At 44.4% G+C, this 23,033-nt stretch overlaps 1 protein-coding gene across 2 annotated transcripts; it reads left to right on the top strand.

The window, feature by feature from the left end:
• The first annotated feature begins 5,213 nt into the window (after nt 1-5,213).
• On the top strand, nt 5,214-17,637 carry wscd1b (WSC domain containing 1b). Of its 2 annotated transcripts, none has more exons than XM_027021377.3 (9): nt 5,214-5,373; nt 8,710-9,299; nt 9,405-9,519; nt 11,477-11,661; nt 12,187-12,308; nt 12,761-12,857; nt 12,959-13,123; nt 13,768-13,968; nt 14,252-17,637. In XM_027021377.3, the coding sequence occupies exons 2-9, from the start codon at nt 8,909-8,911 to the stop codon at nt 14,605-14,607; spliced, it is 1,632 nt and encodes a 543-aa protein (XP_026877178.2). In that variant the 5' UTR covers nt 5,214-5,373; nt 8,710-8,908; the 3' UTR covers nt 14,608-17,637. The 2 variants fall into 2 exon arrangements, with proteins under 2 accessions (XP_026877178.2, XP_026877177.2); XM_027021376.3 differs by having other exon boundaries at nt 5,216-5,373; nt 12,686-12,857.
• The last annotated feature ends 5,396 nt before the right edge of the window (nt 17,638-23,033 follow it).

Below are 23,033 nucleotides of genomic sequence, written 5' to 3' on the forward strand. Positions count from 1 at the left end.
TGGTGAGTGGGGAATATGGAGTGGAAACATGACTAATGTGTGTGTGCGCGTATATATATGTATGCATATGTGGATATGAATATATATATATGATTCTAGGTGAGTAACTGCAGTGAATTGTAGTAAGAGATGTAGAGATATTCAAAATTGTAGTAAAGTACACAGAGTTTCCAAAGACAGAATATTTCGGACAGAGATCCTTCATCAGCTGTGTACTCTGTGTACTTTACTACAATTTTGAATCTCTCTCTCTCTCTCTCTCTCTCTCTCTCTCTCTCTCTCTCTATATATATATATATATATATATATATATATATATATCTCGTTTTATATATATGTATATATATATATCTTTAGTTTAGAGCTTTATTTATTTAGCTCTGAATTCCTGTTTTAATTCTGTTTTCATTTTTGTTTTTTCCTCTCAAAGTTCAGTGGAAGTGGCACATGCAGCCTTTCCAAATTTCCAAATGCACCAGAGATGGATTCACAAAGAAAGTGGCCAGACTCTTGTGCTTTGTCTATTGAATTGCATGCTGCTTTTCTCATGGAGCCCGTGGGTCTGGAGGGACCTACGGCGTCTCCTCTGGGTGTAGAAGAGACATGAAAAGCAGCCGTATAGTTGACAGAAGGAGAGAGAGAGAGAGAGAGAGAGAGAGCGAGAGAGAGAGAGAGAGAGAGAGAGAGAGAGAGAGAGAGAGCGAGAGAGAGCGAGCGAGCTGTACCCACCGCAGCTGCGCAGAGTTGAATGAGAGGGACAGCTCTCATGCATAAGTCATGCCGTCTGAGGAGTAAACACAGGAACTGTTCACTGTGGCGGAGAGGAAAATGGGGAGCGGAGAGGAGGACGAAGTGGAGAGAGAAATCGAGAGTAGAGAAGAGGAGAGGAGGGAGGAGAAGAAAGGGTAAAAGAGGAGAAGAGAGGAAAGGTAGAGAAGCACTGGCTCAAGAGCTAGCAATAACATACAAGTTCTCATCTCTTATCTTCCCCTCATGTCAAGACACTGGATGGTCTGTGAACGGTTTCACAAGCGGCTCTGTTGTGGTGTCTTCAGAAGCACCGCCATGGCAACCACAGGCGTTCTTTCAGAATTCAAACCAGAGATGCAGCTAGAATTCTTCTACCAGCAGAGGTCATGGGCCAAGGCTGCTGCGTCTCTCCAACATCACCACCTCCACCGCCTCCAACCGACTCTGCAGTCCCCCAGCCAGTCCCCTCCCTTCCGCAAAGTAGGAGCGCCTTGGTTTAGAGATCTTCTGACGGTTCTGATGTCGGCAGAGAGGCGCGGGTCCATGGGCCCGGCAGATCCAAAGGAACATATCTGAAGTACTGGAGCTGGAAATGTCTCAGCACATACAGACATCAATGGTCAGGGCAAAATGGCCCCATCATCTCTGCCATTGGGACGGTGGGATACATACATTGGCAATGAGAACTGGACAAATACTAACTACAAACACATTTATTGTGGCATAACCATGAGATTCCTTAGCGATAGATATGAATGGTCCTCATAGATGCATTTGCTTCCTTTTTTTGCCAACACAGTTAGCCCCATCCAAGTTAATGCTGCACTGAGATCACTTGACAAACAAGAGCTATTTCACATAATGACTTTTAATTTCAAATAGAACAGTGATGCTGTTATGAAATAATTACAACAACAAGAACAACAACAGTGGTTATTATCTGTTTTCGCAATAACCCTCAAACACAGCTTTAGCCTAATTGAGAGTTAGCGGGTCTCACGGTGTCTGCTGTGGTCTTTGCTTTGGTGGAGTATCGTTTGCCGCAGCAACCCTGCTGATACAGTCCAGTGGTTTTCATTAGCCAGGCAATGTTTCTAGACAGAGAATCTTTCAAAATAAAAAGGTCACGAAAAAAGGGCACGGTGACACGTCTGGTAGATTTATTTTAAAATGTGTTTAAAATGCGCTTCTCCCCAACAGCCTCCACTGTAGCGTCTTTCTCGCTGGTGATATAAAAACTGTTTCAGACACACATAAAGCTTGTTGTCTCTGGCAAAATGACTTTATTTTTGTTCTTAACTTCCACACAAAACTACCACACAACCTTTAAACAATAGGAAACAAAAGGCCTTTGATGAAATCTGAAAAACATTGCTGCACATTCCTGGTCACATTGTTCTCAGGGGTCACTGGCAAGAATTAAGCCAGTGGAGCTAATTGAAATTCATTGAACTTTCATTTAAGATTTTCTTCAGCTTAATGAGCAGAGAGACACAGTGAATCTCATCACTAAAGGTATTTAGCATAATTACAACTAGCTTTAAGAAGCTTATGTTCAGGTGTGTTGCTGTTATGAGGACCCTATTGAAATAAAACCTAGGATGGCTGTTACAGAATTAATAACTCATCTGAAAACACTTAACAATATGTTGATATAATGTGTTTTATACAGTTCTTTTCTGTTTAAGGCAAAGTAACATTTGCACTACAATATTTTTTTTAACATTGTCTTGCATAACAATCTCTACTCTTGAAAAAGATGACGGCTTCATACACTACTGTGTACTCCTTTATATTTTGTAATTTGTGATGTTCTCAATAAGCAAATGATTCACCTCGATAACGGCCGCTGTCTGCTCAACGTGCTGGCGACTGAACCTTTCATGGGAGTCGGTCGCTCTGTACACAATTACCTTTGGAAGGAAACTGGAGGAATAATTCTGGGTCTCACATTCCAGTATCTTAAGCCTCTGCGTGAAGGACTGGCAAGACAGTGAAGGCTGCTCTTCCCAAAACAGATCCACAGCCCGAGCAGGAGGGGAGATGCTGGGATGTGGAGTGCTGGCCAGGGTGTGTGAGAGAGACCCGGGGTGACGTGGGTGCGCATTGCCCGGTCAATCCTATCTGCGGCCAGGACGAGCAGCATAGCCTGCTGTTTGGAGGCCTTAATCCAGTTTATCCCAGTGGGCCATGATGCTACGGCAGAGCCTAATCAATGTGTCGATCGTTCCCTGACCTTGAGCACAAGCGTAACGCGATTGATTGCAGACCGTGGTGGGCCATGCTGTGACCAGCAGTCCGACATCAGACTTAGGCCTCACGTCCGGATAGGATCGGCCCCTGTGTGCAGCACCCACCTGTTTGAAACACAGGCCACTCTAAATGGAGGCTACTGATTGGCACTGGATGCTTTGCTCATGGGAAGGGACCTTGGTTAAAAACAGGACAAGCAAGTGGAAGCCAAAATATGTAATCAAACCAAATGCTCCCTTTTAATCACTTCTTAAGATCTGGCCTTCCATTCAGTCCTTGTATGGAAAACCTTTTTAAAATCTTAAGTGGATTTCCTGCACTGATGGATTACAGAAAAACTGAGCAATACAGCATCAGGTTCTCAGTGTGATATTTTTCAGAAAGCCTTCTGCGTAGCCTAAACGAGCCATTGAACAAAAAGGAAAAACTAAATAGGCGAAAGAAATGCCGGACTGTGCTTTTCTGCGCATGAAATGCTATTTTGGTATAATGCTGGTTAATTGACGTTGACAAATGAGGTGAATACATGTGAGATTACATTAACACACTGATGGGGGAATCGCCCCCCAAGTTTCACTATAGCAATTATCTAATCAGGCTTTGAATTTTGGGAACGGATTTCAAACATGAATCCACAATTGTCAGCAAAACAAATAACGGCTTTGCCGCTGCCGATATCGGGCAAGTCCTTTCCACGTGTTGGTAGGAAATGCAGGCAATCAGATTCCATCCAATCAGTTCAGCAGGGAAATTTGTCTTTATGGAGCCCAAGGCCTATGGCTTTGAGCTGAGCCTGATTACCATCTGTAGGAAATGTGCCACCTGGGAAAGTAGCACACACACGGAGTCAGTGTGGCTGAGGTATTCATCTTTTCGGACCTGAGTGTGACGCCGTCTTCTGATGAATGGCCTGCTCTGCTATCACAAGTAGAACAAAGGCCTGGGTTTGAAATAGTGAAGATAAAACTGGTGCTTCCAGAGCATTTGGACTGGGAAACAATCCTCATACGTCTCTTTATGTCCATGCGAGTGTGTGTGTGTGTGTGTGTGTGTGTGTGTGTGTGTGTGCATGGTGAAAGAAGCCTGTTCTGCTGTTTTCACTGAAAAGTACCAAACATATAATATTCTATAAGATCTCTAATGTGATACCTGTAGTATTGCGCAAAAGAAAAGGAATTTTGGTGACACCCGAACAGCTAATTGAGCCCTGCCCCAGTTTGCATGTTTGGTAGACGAATATTCGCTGAAAACAACACAGGCCAAAAAGAAAAGAAGAAAAAACTGGGAACGAGACAAAGTTTTGTATTCTATCTGGGCAGTGAAATATGATTAAACAACAAACTGGGTGGAGTGAAAATTAGGTCAAGATATTTAATTATGGCCGGATTTTTTTTTGTTGTTGCCAATAATTGTTTTGATGGCCAAAAAACGACTTGTCCTCAAAACAGAAGACAGCGTGTTTTGTGAAAATACCGTGGCTAGTATGACTCAGAAGGACTCGGTACCATTGTTAGTGGAAACTGATAGAGCGGAGTAAGCAGAGGCGGCCATATGGCTATTGAACTGTCAGTTTGGGCGGAGTATGTCTCTTTTTAAATAAGTCGTTTTGGTGAAAAACAAGTAGAAGGTTCTTTGTGAGGTTGCGTCTGCATGCAGACATTTAATTATGCATAAACTATTTTATAAAGTGACACTCAACCATGACTGCGGGTTTAAATCAGTTAGTTAGTAGCAGACCACATAAATAAAGAAGCGCTTTCTCTGTATTCGGTAAAGACATGCTCCCAAGATGTGATGATCAGATGCGACATCGGTTATCACTCCTTGGCTGTTTCTATAAAAACAAACAAACAAACAAAATAACAAAAAAAGGGTCTGAAGCCCAAAAACAGAACTCCAAAATATATATTTATCCTCTAAATGAAAAGATTAAAGACTTTCGAGAAGGTAATTTGACATTCCATATGATAAGTCATTTTCCAGCATTTTCGGTGATATATGGCATTTGACTATATACCAACCAGAAAATAGGAAACAGTGCAGCTTCTGTCCTCACACAACGGCAGCAACCCACTGCAATTAACCACGAAGACGAAGAAAAACTATTGTCGGAAGGACACAGCGCATCGACACCCCGCCGCCTCCCGGAGAAGGAACCGGTCTTCCTTCCCCGGCCAAATTTGAGTGGACGCACTGGAAACTGGACCCGCGCGCCGTCGAGTGTCAGAGACATAACGGAGCGCGTGGGTAGACGGCGTGGGCGGCGAGCTGGTCGGTGTGGCGCGAGCTCATCTGACGCTCGACCACAACTATCAGAGCTGAAGGGAGAACGCCTGCGGAGTGACAGCCTGCATCAGTCTAACGCGAGAGGTAAACACGGCGTGTTTTTGTTTTACGGTACTTTGATGCAATTCATTTCCAAACAGATTGTCAATTCAGTGGATTTCTATTTAACGGCAGTCTATTTATAGGAGACTTTTGCATATTCTATGGCAGTTTTTTTCTGAAAGCTCCCTTTCAAACTGTTGCTCGGGGTATTTGATTGTGTGTCTGGTAGCATAGATTGTATTTTCCCGAAGATCGCGATATCGTCGGTTAAACCCCGATAAACCACCTCACTAATGCACAGATTTCTGCTCTCAGGCAATAAGTGACCTAGTTGTTTACGCGGTGACTTAAACGAACTGTGGTAGCTGTTCACACTGATGGTGCTGAAACCTCGTGCGTTGCCGGTGTAAAGGCTACGTGGAAACTTAAAGCAATGCCGTCCAAAGTCATTCTTTTCAGAGAAGACATATGCAAGGACACAGATTTAACTTTTAATTCTTTGCTTTGTAAGATATTCATTATAATTTAACATACGGCTTTTATTAAAAACACCCCCCCCCCCCAAAAAAACCCCCAACAACCCAAAAACAAAGAAACAGGCTATTAATTAGCCTATAATAATTATTATTCGACGGGCACAACAATGGAAAGGATAGAGTTAAACGTTGAGCGTGTAATATAGGGAATAATGTAGAGGGTCTGCTCTGATAACGCACATGTAACGTCTCAGCCACTAGACATCTTCCAGCTGTCAGGCTGCCTGGTGTTGCTTCTCTCTTGAGTAGTGCCAAATAAAATGGAATTTCACTTTGTTGGCATTAGGCTGTAGCTTATGGGTGAAGACAGAGATAGAGGGAACAAAAGAATGAGAGAGAGAGAGAGAGAGAGAGAGAGAGAGAGAGAGAGAGAGAGAGAGGAGGGGAAACCCAGTCTCCTCTGTCATCCGGTGTGCCTACTGAGACTACCTAACCTGCTGACCCCTAACCCCCAGGCAGAAATAGGCAGATACCAGAAACCCTGGCTGCCCAGAGGGAAAGAACTGTGTGAACACTGCGAGGGCAATGAGGTCGAGACATAACAGCAATTTCTCCAACATTGTGGAAAATTCACATAAATGCAGCAAAATTTCACAAAAATGTAAAAGTATACTCCAGAAGTCTTCCACAATTGAAAAAAAATTTAATAAATTGTCCTTGGACAGTTATTTCCACAGTGCATGTTCAGCTCTATGTGCCTGACAAAACTGTACCTGATACAGTCATGGGAATATAACTACCTTGAATTGAAAACAAATTTGAATTGAAATTCTGAGAGAGAGAGAGAGAGAGAGAGAGAGAGAGAGAGAGAGAGAGAGAGAGAGAGAGAGATTGAGGGGGAGAGAGTGAGAGAGAGGCATGAAGAGAATGAGCGAATGAGAGACAGAGACAGACAGATGAATCAGATATCCTGAAGCTGTATTAGAACAAAGCACATTAACTTGTAAGTGATCAAAATGTTTGACAATCTGAACTTTTTGGATTTATCGAATCTGTTTACTTGTACACTAAGTAATAATTGATTTAATGAGCAAGGCACGTCCTCGGTTTCCTGCTGTTAGGGTAGCTCTCTACTCAGACATTATTCTGCGAACCTGAAATGTGCATTTGGTTATCTGCCTATGTTTCACTATGGTAACAAAGAATTGTTTGTGGCTGGGATATTCAGACAAGCAGACATCAGAAGTTTGCTTTGTGTGGGCCAGACTTGACTATTTCATTTATGAAATTGCACACCAACTCACTTTTCGAATTAAATGTACATTAAAACCACCGGAAAACAGAAAAACCAGAACACATATAATGCTGTTCTGTGATTAGTCAGTCAAGTTGGGTTCTAGTTAACTTCAGTTCCTGGATTTTAACTGAGTACCAAAGCATGAAGAAGCTGTGACCACTCTACAAGGATGAGATGTTAAGTGAACGGACGTTACCTTATTCAATTCTTTAAGGACCCTATCAGTCAATCGGTAAACCATCCGGAGTGTTTATTTTAGAACCAGGGGATTTGTTAGCTTTACTGGGCACACCTGAGAGCAGATCAGGACACATGCTGAAGAAGGCTTTCATTTGTTTTTCCTGCCATGGGAATGATTATGATTATTGCCCTAAAACAAAAACAAAACCGATAAGTACTCTGAAGTCTGCAGAAGATAGATGAGGTCTGTCCTGTGAATTCAAATGAAGAAAACAATACCTGGTTCAGTCACTATAATGATGATCTGGATTTTAATAAATCTCTATATTTTGAAAATGCTTAGTAAAAGCGTTTTCAAACCATGTAGGTGATCATTTACAATTGGAAAAGAGCTTATAAAACTGAGAAATAACTACAGATTTATGCATTTCAGAGTCATCGTTTATTAACTCAGCCCATTTCCAGAATCATTGTCAGACACATATACGATACGTTTACGTATAATGAGCTCTTTAGGGCTCAGAACATGAAGAACAACTACAGGGAAGTCTAAACAAAGCCAAAAGTATAACAGATTACCCAGAAGCATTGGAAAAGCACAAAATGCCCACCAAACAAAAGAGATGGACAGAGAAGGGCAGACAAATCGAAAGCACGAGACTAAATGAAATCGAAATGAAAAGAAAAACAAAATCACATGGTACTAGCACCATGTGCACTGCAACGCCAGGGACGGGGGAAGGGTGGGGGTCCGTGACACACAAAACATTTCAAAATCTTATTTGCCACTGAGCTGCCACTGCCCTCAGCTAAATGCCATAAATTTGCTGCCAGTCAAGACTGTAAAACCTCTCTAACATGAAAGCCTCCCTTGCAGTGCAACAGGAACTGCAAGGTTTAGGATTCTTAGCATAGCTACCGTGCTTTGCCTGCTGCTACTGTCCTGCTCTATGAATGAGACATGGCCCTCAGTCATGCGTCATAGCCTGACAGGAAGAGTTCTGCAAACCCCGGCCCTCAAAGCATGCGTTCAGATGGATGGGAAGGTCAAGGCAGACACTGTAACTCTGAGAGAGACAGACTTTTGTCCTGGAGCTGGAGCTTTGCTTGGATTCCGTTCTGAGTTCCAACAGAACAGGCTTTTTAAAAATGAAAGTATTTAGTATGTTTGCGTTTGCATCAAAATGTTTTGTTTTTAAATACGTACGTTCTCAAAGCTATGTGTTTGAAGTGGTTTCCTTAAAACATTTTTATGCTTTTTAAAAAAGATTTTGTGCAAGAAAAGATATTTTGCATGTTAAATATACAGTGTAATATTTTGATAATACTATCAAATATGACTAGTATCTTTCACATTTCCCTGACTTAAATGCACATAAATGCACCAAAACGTAACTGTTGCAGGACGCTGGTTTTCTGTTTCAGGCTCCTTGAATGTACATGGTGAGATGACCTGGGGGAGTTTTGGAATCCAGCCCCTTTTCTCTTATAGCTGCATGTCAACCAAAAACTGACCAACTATAATGAGGACAAAACTCTATAATCTATAGTACAGCTGTGGATGTACTGATCCTAGACAAGCCAGCACAGTCCCTGTGGACAGCCCTTCACCTGAGCTGACAGGATGGCTAAAACCTTCTATCGGCTGCAACGCTTTTTAAGGCGGGCTCATTTGCTCCTCCTCTTCCTGGGCGTGGCTTACATCATGGCAGGGAGTGTCTTGCTGCTCCAGCGCTCCAGTGTGGCTTTGTTTCAAAGAGGAACTGATACGCCCTCGCTGCTGACGCCACCTAGGACCCTGGAGGTGCCTGGTGTCAGCTGGCACTATAGGAGACCTGGATCCAGAATAATACAGGATCTTGAGAACAATCCCCTGGATCTGTCAGGCCACAGAGCAGAAGGAGAGCGTTTTATGTCTCGGAACCTGAAGCTCAGGCATCTGAGGCAGCGTGGGTTTCAGGGCTGGAGAACGGAGCGCGATGACACAGTGGAGCGCAATGAAACCAGGCATAAAGGTAAGGCTTGTCTGAAAGAAAGGACCAGAAAATGGTCTCCATTTTAAACCCTTCGCAGAGCCATCTGTTACGTTTCACACTACTCTCCTCAACTGTTATCACAAGGAACCTACATGGGGTGTTTTGTGAACGATGACAAGCAACGCGCGCTCGGAGGAACCATGCTGTACGATTTCCGCAAAATGACCAGCTCCTTGTGTCAAGACACGTGCTCGGAGAGGTAATGCTTCACCGGTCCCGTTAAGCACACCGAGGCCTCTCTGGCAGGTAAGGCGGACTGTGCAGAACACTGCTGTTGTAGCCATACCCAGTCAGCATGGGCCGGTGCCGAGTAGCTCAGAGGTGAGAACTAATGGTCTCCTGGAGCAATTCCAGGAAAGGGTGTTAGGATCGACCCTCCCATCTGCTGCGGTAGCCCCTTACAGAAAACAAGGCAGCGCTGTGTCAGGCACGTCTGCGGCCAATCGCAGTGTCTCGTTATGTCTTCAGGGGGAAAGGAAAGGAGAAAAGCTTCTACACCTTCTTTTGGAACGGTGGCTATTGCAGCATTTTCCATGAATTTAAGTTACGCTGAAATACCATGCTGGTCCAAGGTGTCTGCAGGTAGAAGAACACAGATGAGTGGTAGGCCTCTGCAGAGCACAGAGCTGCAAAGTGCTAGATGTTCCTAATGTTCAGATTACTGATACTGTTGGCCTGGAAGATCTATGCACAGGTCTACGCACAGGTCTGCGCTTGAAGGTGAAGAGCTGGATAAAAGCCAACCTACAGTTACCTCTCTTCTCTATGACGAGTGGCACATGTATTATGCTATGAAGCAAAGAGAAGCTTGGTACTCTCAACAGGTTAAAGACACAGTTACCAGCCAGCAGAACATAACACAAAATGAACAACCTTGCAATCTGCCATATTCACTAAGAGAAGATTCAGTAAGTGAATGACCTGCCTGTAATTCATTGAATGTATTGATTAATTCATTGCTGGCAGACAATTCTGGGTAATTTTAGAAGACATGCGCATGGACACACATTTTTACACACATGCCTGCACATGCACATGTGCATCCACACAGTTTTAATCAGGATTTTTTATCACTGTTTCTTCAGATCTTCAACTCAGTGAGTTGACACCATTGATTACAAACTTCTGAGAGGATATAAGTACACATTCAGATTTTTCTTGGTGGCATATTATATTCTACAATAATATAGTTTTGTTATGAAACCATTTTTAAATATTATTTTAGATACCTATCGTTGTACAAATAGTTGAGTTTCATTTATAACAGGTGATGGTGTGGTACTGGCCAGTTTCTCCACAAAAAATGCCATCAAGAAACTTTCTTGTTTGATATCCTCCCAAAACTGAAAAGAAAATTTGTGTCCTTGGAACCATACAAACAGAAGCATCCTCCATCTTCCAGGGCCCAGACTAAGGGCAAAGCGAATGAAAAGACGCAGTGTTCTCAGGGAAGAGTGCAGGCAGTGTAGCAGGGACAGGTGGCAGGATCTGGGCAGGCTGTTCTGGAGCTGGTCCAGCAGCTGTGTGCCGCACAGAAGTGAACCTTTCAACCGCGTCGGTGGGGGCCACCTGGCTGAAAAACACTCGGCATGCGGAGGCCGTCGTAACAGAAAGTCCCCCTGAACGTTCCGGCTCATTTCACAAAACGAACCACTTGCAGGCTAAAATGCCACAGGTGATTAATATTTATCCTGGTTATCCTGGATATACAAAATATTAGTCTTATATTTACACCGTGTTGCCAGCCACGGTAAACATCAGAATATGCAATCAGGACCAATTAGCAGCAAAGGGAATGTAGTAGAGGCCACGCAGCCAACAATGCATAATTAATCATAATTAATAATATCGACGCATAAGTGTACATTTTCCTGAAGAAAACACCAGGAAGCAGCCAAATGCGGTCTCATGTGCTGCAAAGATCACATACACATTGCTGAAGATTCATTTCAGGTGAGTCTAACATGGTGTACATAGGCAGCTTCAGGGCACCAAACTGTCATGGCAGGGAGGAACTGAATTTTTGTCTGGGACAGTCTGAAAATGCTGGTGGCTCTTTTCATACTGCGAGGTAGTTTGTGTGGTACATAACAAAATAACAAAAGGGTGATGGTTAACACAGATTCAGGTGTCTAAGGGTTACGTCCCTCTTGCAGCGGGTACCAGTTTGCAGGGTTGGAATATGGGACGGAATGCCACTGTGGGAACCGGATCAGCGCCCCCCGAGCTCGGACCGAGGACTGCAACCTGGACTGCCGAGGAGAAAGGGGCTCGCCGTGTGGAGGTGTGGCCCGACTCTCCGTCTACAAGGTGGAGGAGGTGCTGCCCGGCCACAGGAGATGTAAGTGTGCTGCTAGAGAAATAGCAGTAAGTTAAAGAGAGGAATGATGAGAGGGTGTGATAGGAGTGGTGGAGGTGGTGGAGGTGGGTGGGGTAGGACCCACAGAGGAAGCACCATACAATATCAGTTAAGCCACGTGTCTCGTGCAAGGTTTCAAGACATTCTGGTTTCCAATATTGCATTTATCCTAGAAAATCCTAAGGCTGGAGACTGAAGATACAGAACGAAGAGACGAGAAGGATGAGCCATATGAGAGAGAGAGAGAGAGAGAGAGAGAGAGAGAGAGAGAGAGAGATGAGAAGAAAAACAGAGAAAATGATAGAAAAGGACAGAGAGAGAGAAAGATGGAGAGAAGGAAAAACATTATTGTAGTAAAAGGATTCAATTTTCCTTTAAACAGTGGGAGAAACACAAGGTATAAATACTTGCTCTCCCCAGGTCATATGATCACACAGTCATAACAGAATGTACACATAGGCATGAGAGCACAAAGTGTATGAGACTAAACCATTCTTCCTTTCCCAGACAGGAATGTTCACTACCACGGCTGCTTCCTAACGCCGACGAACACCAGCGATGACTCACTGCTTCAGGCCAGCCACTACAACCTGACCTCCCAACTCTGTGTGGAGGCCTGCACAGATAAGGTTCCACACGGCACTCTCAAACAAGCTCCGTGCTGGCTTTTAGTTTGTGCTTACAGCCTTTGCGCTTAGATCAAAAAGAGATGCTGTCAGTCAATACCTCTCTGCCATTCGACAGCCTCTTTTCAGTCGTGCAAAAAATAAAAAGTGCTCGGCTCAGTTGAGCAATCCTCAGAAAAGAAAGAAGGCCTAGATGTAGGTGATAGGTAAGGCTAGGAACTGGAGTATGATTGGAACCGAAAGTGTGCTCTGTAAATCACGCTGGAGTGTTAAAGGCAGGCCTGTGTAAAACCAAATGACTACTTGCATTTGACTGGTGACAGAGTGACTTTTCACAGAATGAAAGGTTTTTTTTTTTAATTTACATGTAACCCTGACAGGAACTACCGCTAGCTTTAATGAGAGGGTGGGACTGTCTTTGTGGCCCCGCCTCCTCTCTTTTGATAATGCATAAGAAAGTAGAGGGAGACCTATGCGGATGGAGCAACACAACAAACCACTCCCCCCCTGTGGACCAAGATTACTTCCAGGTGTACAGCACTCCTGTGCTAGGTAAGGGATTGTGACTGAATGACTGTGTCACCTAACCCCCCCCCCCCCCCCCCCACACACACACCAAACTCATCGATGTGCACGTCTCCACATGGCGTCAGAGTCGAGGTGCAGGGAGAGGACGTTTCTGCCCGAGAGGTCGTCCTCCATCGTGGCGCTGTCTAGCTTCCCTGGAGCAGGAAACACCTGGCTGCGTCACCTGATTGAGCTCACCACAGGCTACTACACGGGCAGCTACTACTTCGACGGCTCCTTGTACAGCAAAGGTGAGGCGCTTGGCCTGGATGTTAGTAGTCATTTAGTAAGAAGGTGGCAAGGTATTAAAGCAAGTAGGAAAGGTATTAAAGCAAGTACGAAAGTACAACAACAAAAGTTAAAGGTTAAAGTGCATATACACACACACACACACACACACACACACACACACACACACACACACACAACACAAACACTGTATAATAATAGCATTGTTGTGCACAAGGTTTCCAAAGTAATAGCATGTTTAACACAGAGATCCATCAGCTGAGCAAGCAAAGTACACTCACTCACACACACACACACACACACACACACACACACACACACACACACACACACACACACACACACACACATATATATATATATATATATGTGTGTGTGTGTGTGTGTGTGTGTGTGTGTGTGTGTGTGTGTGAGTGTGTGTGTGTGTGTGTGAGTGAGTGTACTTTGCTTGCTCAGCTGATGGATCTCTATATATATATATTAATATATTAAACACATTAACACATTAACTAATGAAAATGTGCACCCATTAACTAATGAAAATGTGCACCCATCACAGTCACAAGGTTCAAAAAAATGAAACAGCTTGAAAATGCTACGGAACACATGTCTTAACATATGCGTGTGCCACGCTGGGATTTCATAGGCTTTAAGGGTGAGAAGGACTATTGGCGAAGTGGAAGGACCATCTGTGTGAAGACGCATGAGAGTGGACCGAGGGAGATTGGCATGTTCGACTCCGCCATCCTACTCATACGGAACCCGTACCGCTGCCTGGTGGCTGAGTTCAACCGCAAGTGTGCGGGACACCTGGGTCATGCGTCAGATGCGCACTGGAAGAGCAACGGTACTCGCTACCAGCGCTGGTTAATTATTCAAGAGGTTTCAAATGTTTGCACCACTAATGCAGCACAGTCATTGTAGCCTAGCATGGTAATTGCTGTAATTATTTAGCATAGCACTGCGGGAGCGCGTGGCATGCATTGAACAAAAATAGAATACGTAGCTAATGGCTTGGAAATACACTGGAATATGATGAAGTAAATGGCAGCTTGGTGCTTGCTATGGAGGAACTGGGCAGGTCTTTGAAACGAGACTGAAAACGTGCTGCTGTTTTCTTCTGTTTTCAGAGTGGCCCGAGTTTGTGGACAGCTACGCCTCCTGGTGGGCATCCCACGCCCTGGCCTGGCTCAAGTACTCCCGACGCCTGCTGGTGCTGCACTACGAGGAGCTCCGGGAAGACCTGCGGCCCCGGCTGAAGCTCGTCGCCGCCTTCCTTAACGCTAGCGTGTCCGAGGGGAGGCTCCTGTGTGCTGCCAGTAACCGGGACGGCCATTTCAAGCGCTCGGCTGCCCTCCGCCTCGCCGACGACCCCTTCACGCTGGACATGAGGACTCGCATAGACGGATACGTTCGCGCAGTGAACAGGGCGCTCCGCGACAGGAACCTGAGTGGCCTGCCTGAGGAATACATGCCTAGATTATGACGACAACGACGATGATGATGACGACGACGATGGTGATGAGTAAACGGAGTGGCAGAGGACGTGTGGAGGAAAGCATTAGCGTCTGACGGGAGGGGAGAGGGGACAGTAAATCGTAACGTAACAGAAGTGCCTGAAGGGCCCCGCGTGGTTGGCAGCTATTCCTGTGACCTTTATTCTTGCCCTTCTTTCTATACTTCTCTCAAGCAAAAGGCAACTCAACTTAATTAAATCCTGCTGTTGAACTGCTGCGTGGTGGTGCGTTTGAAGTTTAGACCCTTTGTAATTTTGACTTGTAGGGTCCCCTCTTGTGGCCCAGAGCAAAATGCCAAGTGTTTTGAAATAATCTCTTTGCACTTGAAGTCCCCCTGGCAAAAGCAGTCTTGGTGATGCAGCACACGCAGACACTTGGTAATTACTCTGAAAGAATCAGTGCTCACAAGTAGCCAAGCAGGAGAGGGTGTTGCGTTTCAACAGGTGGGTGAGTGTTCCAAATACATCAAAATACAAATACATCTTCATTTTAGAACCAATATGGGCATGGTGTTTAAGAGGCGTGTGACTCCGTGAGGCGCAAACTGGATTGTTTTCACTGCTTTAAAAAGCCTTAAAACTATTATTTTACCTGCTTTTAAATTTTTTTTAGGAATGTTCGCCATCAGTTCTCATTAGAACTGTGGTGGACATCCAGGAAAATAAACAGCTAAAATTTATAATTAATAAAAAACAACAAAAAACCGTATGATACAACAGGACAAAAAAATCCCACTCCCTGACATCTTGTGTCTGCAGAAAAACAACATTTAGAAAAATCATGTGGAATAAAAAAATAAGAAAGTATCAAATCCTCTAATATTTGTCTGGCAGCAAACGAAATGACAGGACCTTCGCTGTGTTAGTTCAGCGTTTGAAACACCAAACCCTTTTTCAACATTTGTCAGGTTTATCAGATATGATTTTAGGATGTAATCATTACGTGAAAGCAGACTGACTGTATGATTACATTATGTTAACAATTACTTGTGCTGTAACATACAGGAGAGCGTAATCTCTCTACGGAGATTAGCTTTGAATGTATAGTAGATTCAAAGACAACATCCATGACAGATCCAGTAGTCTACCATTTCACATTCTGTCCCTCTCTCTCATGCGCGCACACACACACACACACACACACACACACACACAAACACACACACACACACACACACACACACACACACACACACACACACACACACACACACAAACAAATGATATGCTAAGAGTGTACCTAACAAGGCTCAGGTTGTTTTGAATGTGAGGCCATCTGTTTTCCAGGACTAGATTAGAGGTTGATTGGTTGGTCTAAAAATACCCATAAGGTCACACTGCAGTCATTTATTCTGCATTATAGGCCCACGTGACAGTGATTTCTTTCACCGAAACATTTAAATTACAGTTAAATTTGACAAGAGCCAGTAAGGAGGGAATTATTTTCACTGATTTATCTGAGCTACTGCCAACCCAGTGGAATTATCAAATTATGTGATGGCAGTTTAATTTTACTCAACTTATCATACACCATATTTAGCCTTTGAATTAGCCTTATGGCTGACTTGATGTCGGTGGTTCGTGTCAAATCTTTATGGATGTAAATTTCCCATTCTGAAGGGAGAACACAGTGCTGCAGCTTTACAGATCTGTACGATGCATTCAGGAAATGCACCGATCAGAGCTGGACTGCCCAGGGAAATCTACCAGGCTGGAGTGACTGAACCAGTTTGGAAATATCAGAACCAAACTCTGTCTGCGCTACCCGAGCCCTGCCAAACAAGTATATCCGACTGGCACAGTGCTTGTGACTCGCTGTCACCCTGAGCATGCTCTCCATCTGCCAAAAAATGCTTCACCTCCCCCACCCAACACCACCCGCCAGGAGCAGCAGCAGAACAGTCAATCATGGTGTGCCATAATGTCCCGCCGCTACCAATTGTTTTCCTCACACAGGAAAATCCTGATTTCGGGACACACGGAAGAGACAGTGGTGCCATGGTGGAGACTGGCAATTCATAGATGAATGCTTACCACAAACACTTGCACATTTGCACAAATCCAAAGCCAAATGGACAGGACAAGAGATGATGGTTATATGGCTTAGGCCCAGCAAATGATGGAATGTGCGAATGATGAAGATAAAATGAGCTCCGGGTTTTAAATGAGATTCTCAGACAGCAAAGATGAATTGTTCGCGGCATCGGCATCTAGTTACATCTCCCATGATCAATGACTTGAAAATGCACTGGTTTCCCACTTTTGTTGGAAAATACCAGGCGGCCAAGCCTAATTAATTTCAGAGAATGCAGGCTAGCCTCGGCCTGGCTCACGTCGGCCTGACTCGCCGGGCCCTTCTGTAATGACTTAGCTGGAGGTCATGAGAAATTTCGGCACAGCCATTAGCGGATGCGCCATCGTCCGCGGACTCTGCTCACTCTGTGTCCTTTAGCCGTCTCAGCCATCCTTAAGGAATATGCGGAATAAATCATCCCTGCCAAAAAAATTCCAGCCCCCAAAACAGCGCTAATAAAAGTGTCTGGCGCGGCCAAAGCTCCTTTTGCATCGCATCGAAGTGGAGTGGCAATAAAAGGCAGTCGTGACAGCGTGTCTGGCTGGACAATGGCGCTGGTTGTAAATACTGTTTTATACCAGAGGAGCGTGGGGGGTGGGGGATAGGGTCACTGTGACTTCAGCTGTGCGCTGCCTTTCTGGATAGTGGGTAGGCAGCACCGAGTGCTCTTAAAAGAATAATTGGAATTTTGACATTAGGTGAAAATTGCGAGCTAACTAATGGCTTCCAAGCTAAGTATGTCACCTTGAAGAGGAACACGAACTGAAATGGAACAAAAAGCCCCTAATTAACATTCCCTGCCACCCTGCTGCCTCAGCCTGCACTCTGCTGAAAGCTTATTCACAAATAGAAGTCAATCTGAGGGCAAATGCATTATTCTCAGACTCACGTCTTTTTTAATGATCAGATGTGGGCCATGGCATGAACCCCCCCCCCCCCCAAAAAAAAACAACCCAAAAAGCACTGAGAGGACTGAAAGACAGGATATGTGTGCGTCTACAGAACATGTATTTCACATGGCTGAGAAAGCACTGTGGCAGTCGTGACAAGTCGGATCCTGGTTTATGATTCGGTTATACGGCGGCTCCGATAAATCAGTCGCTCACCCCTGCGTTAACAAGAGTTTGGCTCACTATTAACACCACCGATAATCCCCGCAACAGAGTTTCACTGTTAGTTATAAAACGATGCTTGTACAAACACTATATTAGGAAATTATTGAGCTCTAAATCAGCCTTGAAACGAGTGGGCAAAGAAGCAGTGATCTGACGATAACACCAGACTACGAATAAAAGGAACCTCGGTTTTCCCCCCTATTTCCTCTGGTTATTATGGTTTAATGAAAAATTGCCGCCATCCTCCTGGGACGCAAGGCGTCTTATTCCTGCTTTAAATTTAGATTGCGCTGCTCTCGCTGCTTTCCAGTATTAGCGCGGATGCCGTAGTCAAGTGACCGGGAGTCGAGCGGAGCAGGCGTCCTGTGCTCGGTTGTGCTCGTGGACTGATTAAGCTGAACTCGCGCTTAACGGGTCCGCGACAGCCAGACGCCTGAGTCTCCGACACGGTGAGAGTCCCGCTACACGAGGATTTCATCTCAGCTCTGAGACTGACAGCTTTATTGAGATCTAGCTGAAATGGTCCTGTATAGAGTGGTTCTTAATAAAGTGGCCCTAGATAGAGTCGTCCTGGATCAAAGTGATCCTGGATAGGGTGAGTCTATCAACGGGAGTTTTACTTACCGCAGAAAATAAATGAGGCTTAGCTCATGGTCTGGACACTTTCCAGCGAATGTCATAAGCACATCGTGATTCTGGCATAAACAAAATGTGAAATGCATAGAAAAGTCTAATCATGGTTAAAACATCTCTGAATTTGAAAATTATTTCATGTTAAAAAATTATGATTTAGTTAGTTATTAGTTAGGGTTACGTAGATAAATCTATTAAGAAATCTTTAAATATTTAACCTAGATAAGTTTCAGTCACCACTAACACGAATCCCTTTATAGCGACATGGGAATCAAATCTGAGACTGATCGCTAGTCAGCTCTACAGTATTGTGACACAGTTTCAATGTGCCATTTGGCCTGCACAATTATTTTAAAGAGAGAGAGAGAGAAGGAGGGAGGGGACAGAGAGCTGGGGCATACATTATTTCTTCTATTGCCAGAGACACTGGCGGCAGATTGGAGATGGAGGTTTTTTTTAATTAATTATTTTAATTAATTGATTATCTGTGCTATAGGTCTGTCTATGTTATTGGGAGAAGTAATTGTTTTATAGACTGTCCATGTGTCAATAGAGGAATGAATGGTGGTCCAGTTTTAGAAGGTTCCTTGCCAGCTACTCTTCAATGACTCCCACAGATCATGCTAGGCTTCTGAAATAGGATGAAAAGTCCATTATGTTGAAGACGGACATAATATTCTGAACAACGGTTGGTGTTTACTACTGTGCTGGCAGGGGATTGCTTTAAGGATGACTATGATAGCATGACTGAGTGGGTTTCATCTTTTTTCAGTTTCGAGCAGATGACTCAATCAAAGAAAAGAAAGAGTGTTACTGATGTCTAAGTAAACCTCATCCAAATGGTATTCCATTATCTGTACAGCGTACAGTTGGTTTCTTTCTCAGAACATGACAGATTGACATGGGGGAAGAGAAGACTACAGAAACACTTTCACAGTACAAACACACTGGCGGAGCTGCTACTACCTGGTGATGTGGCTCAGGCGTCATCCGTTCAGTGCTCGGCTGGGGGGGAGTGGGGCAGAGGCTCCGCGTGAAACAAACAGGGCCCTTTGACCTCGGAGCTGGGGGCACACAGCTGAGCATGAAGAAAGCCTAGAGCCTGTCCTCTCACTAGCCCTCGGCACAGCAGAACAGGAACCCCCCCTCTGCCTCCGCCATTCTGTCTCTCTCGCTCTCTGCCTCCCTCCTTCCTTTTCTCTCTGTCTCCCTCTCTCTCGCCTCCACACGCAGTGAAGACGGAGTCGGAGAGCAGGCAGCAGCCGGTCCAGGGGAGAGACATGGGGCACCTTTCTCTAGCAGCAGCCATGGTGGCGTCGTGTGCCAGACGTGCAGACGAAGCGCACGAGACTGAATACGCACCGGTGCTTCTGTGCACACCATCGTCACCTACATGAGTTAAACATCTTGGGCAGTGCACACGTGAGTCTGCAAGATCTTTCACGTTGGACCAGGGCACACGCCAGCCAGACCTCATGTGTCACATGTCGTAACGTGTGTCAGTGTTTAGGGTTGCACTGTACCACGTCGCAAAATCCCCAAAACAAACTGCTTCATGTGTGACATAGTTGGTGAAAAAATTATTCTTATTCTGATTGGTAAACTACTCATATACTTCACACAGGACTTTAAAACAGCAAGAGGCAACACCCCAAATCACCAACTCTCTTCCAGTGTTCAAAACTGAGTCATGGACACATCCTAAGGGCCGTTCAGTGGATTTTTAAGGTGATACGTATAGCCAGAGACCCTTTCGTGATTTCCTTTTTTGGCACTTTTCAGCCTGGCCCCAATGGCGGTGTGAGCCTGCCGTCATCCTGGCCTCTGCACACCTCCAGAGGGCAGCCGGCCGCCTGCCCGCACGGCAGTCCTGTCAAGCTGTCTGCCACGCTCGTCTGTCAGAACTAACATGGCACTGGGTCTTGGATCCAGATGACAGCTGTGCATCCTTCTGTGCGAACAGGACACACACGCATGCATACGCATGCCCATCGCCGCTGGAGACAGCCGTCACAGGACGGGAAACCTTGACTATGGCACTTCTCTTGTTAGCTGATGTCTCCTGTGCTGTCAGCGAGGATGAGGGGTGTGAGGAAGGGCATGTCGATTTAGACACATCTCTTTCAGTGAGGGTATTTATGGACTTGTCTTCTTTTGGTTGTGATGCTTGACAACTGTTAAAAGGGACGTCTGTCCAGGAACAGCCTACTTGTGCTCATCTGGGTTAAGAGTAAGACAGGGACCACTATCTCCCCTTCCACTTTAGGTTTACGAAATAATAAACAAAATATATCCAGGTACACTCAACCCAAAAGATCTTCAGCACAGATAATACAGAGTTTTTAAAAAACGCTGTAAGCAGAGCACTCTCTAGATACGCAGAGCTGCAAGCGCACACAACGGCGTGAAGCTTAAAGACGCTCGCCTCGCGCCGCCCACGCGCCGTGGTTTATTCTAAGGTGGGAAACGCGGAGACTCGTGACTCACGAGCAGATTTTCATTTTTATTTCAACACGGAACACGCTGCTGAGTATTGTTGCAAAAAATAAATAAATAAATAAATAGTTAAAAAAGAAAAGAAAATTAATAATATTGTTTCACAATAGAAAGAGATAAAATATATCATCGCTTTACGTGACAGTATATTATAATGTCTCGTTTTTCTAGCATAAACCTTCTGTGTCGTTTTTTAAAAAAATATGCGTGTGTGTGGCTTTATGACATTTTATCATTTACGCTCTCAAAAGGGCCCTTTGACGTCGGAACTGAATGGCGTACGCGTACTTGACAGATTTAATCAAGGTTTTTAATAATCTCGCTTTGAGCGACAATGTTCAGGAAGAATGAAGGTCTGCAAGGCTCAAAAGTTCCGATTCCTTAACCTGCAGCTGCGGACAGTGTGGGCAGGGATGAGTCAGGGATGTGGCAGGGATGAGTCAGGAATGAATCAGGCAGAAAGGAAAGATAGTCTACAACTAGATTACAGCTGTCATCCCTGCAATGAAGTCAAATGCCTGATGTCTCAAACCATCACACCGGCTCGTTTTAAGGTTAAATAAATTAACCTTGTGTATTATTCTAACTCCTAGTAACAGAACGCTTTCAAAAATACCATTTTATCGCTTAATTACGACACGATATAACATAATAGTCTTTGTAATAGATTATAGAACATATCTCGTAATAAGGATGAAGTGGTCTGCCTAATGGCGGCATGAACTGTGAACGCGTCTAATTTGGACTGCGGCTGCAAAAACAAGTAACAGCACTGATCACATCTGCAGGACAAGGAGGGAAACCAATTTATACACTTAAAGAGCCAATGCATGAATGTGTTGAACGCTAGGAAATGTGAGAACATGTTAAAGATGAAACCTTTAACTTACGTGCACACATTCTACAAGTCCAGCGTCTGCTATTCTAACCCTGCAATTTCCTCGGGGATAGATTGTATTCATCGATCTATCAAACTGAATAACCTAATGGATGTTCCCATTCAATTACTGCTGTTGAACAATAGACGGGAAGTCAGACTGGATGCGATCTCCCATGTTGGAAGTGCGTGTCTAAAAATGATCGAGTTCCCCGTTTCCCGCCGCAGGAGGCCTGCAGTGCCTTGTGTTTTTGTCGTCACGCCAGTATTCAGGTACTTCGACGAGTAAAGCCTGCTGAAATGTGCCTCCCAGGCGGCCTCTCTAGGACTTCTACCGCCGCCCTTACGGCCTAGATGCACGACAAACGTGGTCAGCCCCGAGTCCTCGTGGACCTTCTCGAGAACATGCACACATGCAGAGAAGACTGGAGTTTGAGACTGGGCGCACGAGTCTTAGCTGTAGGTTCAGCATTGCATGAGCATTACAAGTCGTACTACAGCTGCTTGCAAATAGTGACTGCTGTTCTCCCAAACCTCATGTAATTAGCTAACTATGAATAATTATTTTAGTAACATAAGCTACTAACTTTGTTTCATGAAATAACAGATGGAACACCTGCTCTGGGTGTTAGCCTTCATGTGGGAGACTCCAAAGCAATTTGATTCCTCATCTCACGTGAGCTCCACAAAAAATGTAAAAATGAAAATTAATCACGTTCTTAAATATTGCTTGCTAATTTGTGGTGGTAAAAATGGCTTATTGCTCTTTTAACATTTTAACTCACTGACTTCTAATGTGGCATATTCATGAGAAGGTTAATGGTGATGAGAATTACTGTAATTATAGATCTAACCATCTAGTTCTAATGTGACCAGAATTATCTCTGCGTTGTACTGTGCACGATGTGGGGAAAAGAACAAACAAAAAACAAACAATTTTAGCAAACATGAGTCACCGTTATCAAGCCGACAGGCATGTATGAGCTAGCTGGCTATGCAGTCAACAAGAAAGCTCCATCTTTCTTTTTATCTTACCTGACACTACATGGTCTTGGAGGAAGACCTACCTTATAATTATCTTATTTTCTCAAGAGCAATGTCAGGGTCTTTACATAAATGACCACTGCTGACCATACAAATCATATAAATTGTTAAAATTTGCATAGATGAGATTCAAGGGACTTAATGTTTATTATTTGCT

This window comes from Electrophorus electricus, chromosome 19, assembly GCF_041902795.1.
Source record: "Electrophorus electricus isolate QZ-2024a chromosome 19, ASM4190279v1, whole genome shotgun sequence".
In the NCBI taxonomy this organism is placed as follows: Eukaryota; Metazoa; Chordata; class Actinopteri; order Gymnotiformes; family Gymnotidae; genus Electrophorus; species Electrophorus electricus.